General features: G+C 41.7%; 1 protein-coding gene across 1 annotated transcript; it reads right to left on the reverse strand.

The window, feature by feature from the left end:
• Nucleotides 1-1,540: 1,540 nt before the first annotated feature.
• LOC103649855 (protein VAC14 homolog) lies at nucleotides 1,541-2,978 on the reverse strand. Its single transcript, XM_008675555.4, has 5 exons — nucleotides 2,846-2,978; nucleotides 2,626-2,733; nucleotides 2,433-2,524; nucleotides 2,210-2,291; nucleotides 1,541-2,019 (listed from the first exon to the last, which is right to left on the reverse strand). The coding sequence occupies exons 1-5, from the start codon at nucleotides 2,912-2,914 to the stop codon at nucleotides 1,939-1,941; spliced, it is 432 nt and encodes a 143-aa protein (XP_008673777.1). The 5' UTR covers nucleotides 2,915-2,978; the 3' UTR covers nucleotides 1,541-1,938.
• Nucleotides 2,979-4,765: the final 1,787 nt, after the last annotated feature.

Below are 4,765 nucleotides of genomic sequence, written 5' to 3' on the forward strand. Positions count from 1 at the left end.
ATCACTTGCATTACTTGCCCTATGCGCGGAAGAATCTGACATAGCTATCACCCATGAAGATTTCCGATTAACTTGTGGAAGCGAACTTCATTTGAGACAAGACAACAATACCAGTGTTGAGCTTGCCACTCGGCAATGGCACACACGAGAACACGGGATGATCAAGTAAGAACTGAACATAATGCACTAATACAAAAGACTGGCTTGCGTTCGGTTCCTTGCTTCACAGGAAGCATAGCTGATATACAAATCGAGATTTATGTTCCGTGGCATCGCACGGGCCCCTACCTAGTGATTATCTATGCTCCAACAGCTCCCTCATTTTGTCCCCAAAAAATCCGCGTCCCTCATCAGTATCTGCATGCTTCTCTATTGCATTTTACTGCACATGATGGATTTGTTTGATGTGTAGGAATTTTAAGGTATGTAAAATATCTTAACTTTTAAAATATGTTAATAAGAACATAAAATAGTAATTAGTATTTTGAATTTTAATGTATCTTATCGTAACATGTTCGCTCCGTAGCAACGCACGGGCATTCACCTAGTATACAATGAAGTGTCATACCTTGGCCATCCTTGTCCGTCTGAAATGTTTTCTGCAGAATTTTCGTGTGCGCACAATGCTGTCGATTCTGAATGTTCATGTTCAGAGAATATAAGCTCTAAACTGAACAGACATATCATTCTCATTTCACCAGAACCCTAGTGAGAACAGCCCACGATAAATACACAGGAAGAAGGATCAAAGGATCTATATATATATATCGTCACGTATGATCTACTTGTACCATTCATCAATATCTAACTCTATTCGAAGAGCCACTGCTGGACACAAAGGAAAAAATGTGGGTTGAAACTTGTACCATGGCGCCCTCCCATTCTCCGACTGCCCCTGTGCATTTGGAAGATGCTATTCAGGCGCTACAGTAGAATCTGATTGTACACATTTGTTTCTTTTTTTTTCTTCCTTACCTGGTTCCCGAGAGAAGGAATCACTTGGTGTACAATCCATTGGGAATCAACGACACCGATTTTCTCGTGAGCAGGCTGCAAAGAGTTTCAAACGCTTTAATTGAAGGCATATACAAGGTGTCCAAAAGCTACTCTGCTGAAAAAAGGTTTTCTTGTAGCAAATAACTGGGGGGGGGGGGGAAACTGTCATCAAGGGCCAGCAGAAATAGTCACAGTTCTCTTCAATGCTGACTGGTCAGGTTGGAGGTTGTTCCTTGCACGTACAGCGAACAGCCAGTCTGCCGATCGCTACGAGCATGGCAACCACCCACCCTGGGCAGGCGCTGTTTATACGTATTATTATATTAAAATTATTGATCCTTTGTAAAACATAACAGAACATGAGGTGTATTGGTTAGCAGGCGAAGTCTTTGTACCCTTCTTGAGAGACCAGGGTTCGAATCTTTCATCCCGCATCTTTTTTGCACAAGCTTTAAAGGTGTAGTGATAATATCTACCTTTTAATTATAATATCTATCCTTCTGTAACACAAAGGAACATTATATGCAGTGGTTAAGGGGCGTGGCTTTGGTCCTTGCAGTCCAGGTTTGAATCCTGGAGCCATCTTCCTTTTCTCCTTTTTTGATTAATTCAGCTAGGCAGGCGGGAGGAGCGGAGACGCGTGGCGACGCACGAAGAGAGATTATTCCCATTTAAATATAGTAGAGATTATGTGAATCTAACTTATCATCTAAGATTATTACTCCAATGGTGCTGGGGTGTGGTTCTACAGTACCAGGCCCAACAGTTGCAGCTTGTGCCCTCCAAATAGATCCAAACCTTGATTGAGTTGTGAAATGGTACTAAACTATAACTTTATAAGTCATCGCATACAAATAACACAATATAATATCAGCTAATCACAGCCCACAACAGGATGTAGTTTCAAATTCTAGAAACAAGCAGAGCAGTTTGGAAGGCTTTTCAAAGAAAACTCACCGCGTCCGAAGGATCAGAAAGTGCATTTAGGAGTGGATCAAAAATATCGTTCAGGTAAGCCAAGAACTGTTCCAGAAAATATGTAAATAAACCATAGGTCCAAATAGACTTGTGTTAATCTAAATGAATTGCAACTCTCATATGTCCAACTCTAAGTTGACAAAATAAAATCACAGCAATGTAAAAGCTTAAAAACATTTAGATACATGTTGAAATTTATCAAAATGCAGCCCAAAAACCATCGCTCTTTTAGTACCTCAGCACAATATCGATCCAGCAAAGTGAAGAACCAATGCAATGCTTCGATTCGAGTGGCCTCATGTTCACTGTTCAATTCTCTGGAAATGAAGGACAAAAGGTCAATGCCTTGTCACAAATTTCATGTTGATATAATTATCAAATACCAGCATAGGCAGAGCATACAGATAGATGCCTAACAGTTCTACGTAGTTTCATTTCCAAGGGACTTTATAGAGAACCTTTTTGCGATTGAAAGAATTGCTCCGATATCAAATCCCTCAGCTGGATCAGCTTTTATAGCACGGAGTTCCTCATTTGTTTCGCGTGCAACCTTGCAAACAAATCAGTAACTAAAGTAAATGCTATTCCTGAACATGCACACACCACACAGTTCACATTGCAGTAAGTGTATGAATCATGATGGGAAAGTACCACTCGGATTTTCTCCTCCTCGTCAGATATGCATGGTAAGACAGCGCCCAATATATCTGCATAGTAGGGAACAAGTTGTTCCCCACCAAGCTTCACAAACTCGTTGATCTGCACTTCAAAGGATAAGTCATAAGTCAAGCATTCTTACAAATACTAAACCAGCTTCTGCAGTCTAGATTCTAGGTTTTAAGATCACAGGAAAACATGAAAGACAAATTACCCATGTGATAGATGTCAACCGAGTGAATTCATCAGTAGAGCCTGCCCTCCGAACGAGTATTTCAGCCATACGACCATAATCTACATTCTTTTCATTTTAGGTATGATAATCAGCATTGAAAACAAAAAATGAAGAAACCCTTTAAGAGTATAGCGAAAGGGCTGACTTGGTTTTGGTTGTGGTATGAGTAGCACTCCTCAGTGTCCTGAGTTCGACTGCCCATGGGAGCGAATTTTAGACTAAGGTTAAAAAATCCCAGCGTGGGTATGAGTAGCACTCCTCAGTGAAACACATAAATACCTACTTGTGCTTGCAGCCCTTGTGGGGCCAGAGATGTCCTGGTAACATTTCCAGGACCACTTGCTTTCTCCCAAGGATTCTTACACGAATCATCAGAGACTGGTCTACCCCTTGATGACGCAGCAAGAGGTTGTTCTTTGAAAAACAGCAGAGCAGTGTGACTGGCCTGAGCGACACATCTGGCGGTGTCACATCTCCAGGTATCGGCAGTCAACACCTAATTTTGCTATACAATTAAACCAAACAAGCATCAAGCAACCAGGACCACACTGATCTTGTTACAATAGAACCGGGTTGTCATCGATGCACCTTTCCTGTTACACAAAGTAAACTGCAGTGAGCTTGAATTCTTTATAGAAACAATGAGCTTCCAGAATTGCACCCTGATAAAAAACTGGTAAAAGGGCACTTTTGTTCATGTGCTACTCACCGCGCTGAGTTGAGCGAGGCCTTGGCGATGCAGATGCCATGTCGTGTAGATCTTGTAATGGTGTGAGTTGCTTGACAAGGGGGGGTGCTCCCTAATCATATCAATGTTGAATAATCTAAGACCCTGCCAATCAGGTGAAAGGAAAAAGCAAAATGATACTAATTCACTCTAAAGTCTAAACAGGGGAAAAACGAAGGCGCAAGAATCACATTACCAGTCATCGTCGTCGTAGTTCTCGTGCCAAGATCTCAAGAAATGGTCTCGGAGGAAGTTCTGATAGGGACATGTTAGAAAATCAGTTGCCTACAATGTTTTCTAATGCAACGTAAAAACCTACAAGGACAAAAAATTGGACAAAAAAATTTCACGAAAGGACCAAACTATGATATTTCCTTTTACTTCAATTGAATTCAAAAACTGCAGATACATCATAATGAGGGCTAAGTTTGTTATAATGATTCAACTCAAAGAAAACAACCAATTGGAATTTCCTTCTGCCTGGCCCATTGAGTCAGTAAAGTCAAGTACTGGTGGGCATACTGTACTATTTCATATTAGCAAATTTCAGACACAGATTTTCTTCTGGGAGAAATCTGCCATTGACAAGAAATGCGAAGGGACCGAAACAAAGTAATGCATGCCAAGTTTTTCTGATCACTGCTGATAGAAAACAACAGACGATCTGTACTTCTACTGAAGTGAAATAGATTCTACTTACCAGACGATATGAACTAATAGCAGGTATAACTCAGGGTTCCAAGAGCTCTAGCCATCTTTAATTTTTAACTGGAAATGTAAGATCTTTTATAATTTTTAGATAAGCTGGAAATACTTACTACCACATGAGCAGGGGACAATGGCAAGTCAGGCCCATTGCCATCAGCAAACGCAGAGCCTCTGCACACCACGCCTTGAGCACCCCGTCAGTATTCAAGCTAAGCCCCAATCCTGTCTCTGGCAGTGACAAAGCTCCATCGTCGTCGCCATTGGCAGGCTCAGGATTCTTTAAGACGGCAAACCAAAACCATCACCAACCAATGCTGAGCTTAGCAACGTATTCGAAAACACGAAGCATGCAGAAGCCAACACACCATCCGCTCGAACTGCTTGAAGACAGTGAGGTCCACGCCACCGTTAGCGCGGGCAGTGGCTGGGGGCTGTCGATGCCATCGCCAATCGAGGTGGTAAGG

The sequence above is a fragment of the Zea mays genome, chromosome 3 (genome assembly GCF_902167145.1).
Source record: "Zea mays cultivar B73 chromosome 3, Zm-B73-REFERENCE-NAM-5.0, whole genome shotgun sequence".
In the NCBI taxonomy this organism is placed as follows: domain Eukaryota; kingdom Viridiplantae; phylum Streptophyta; class Magnoliopsida; order Poales; family Poaceae; genus Zea; species Zea mays.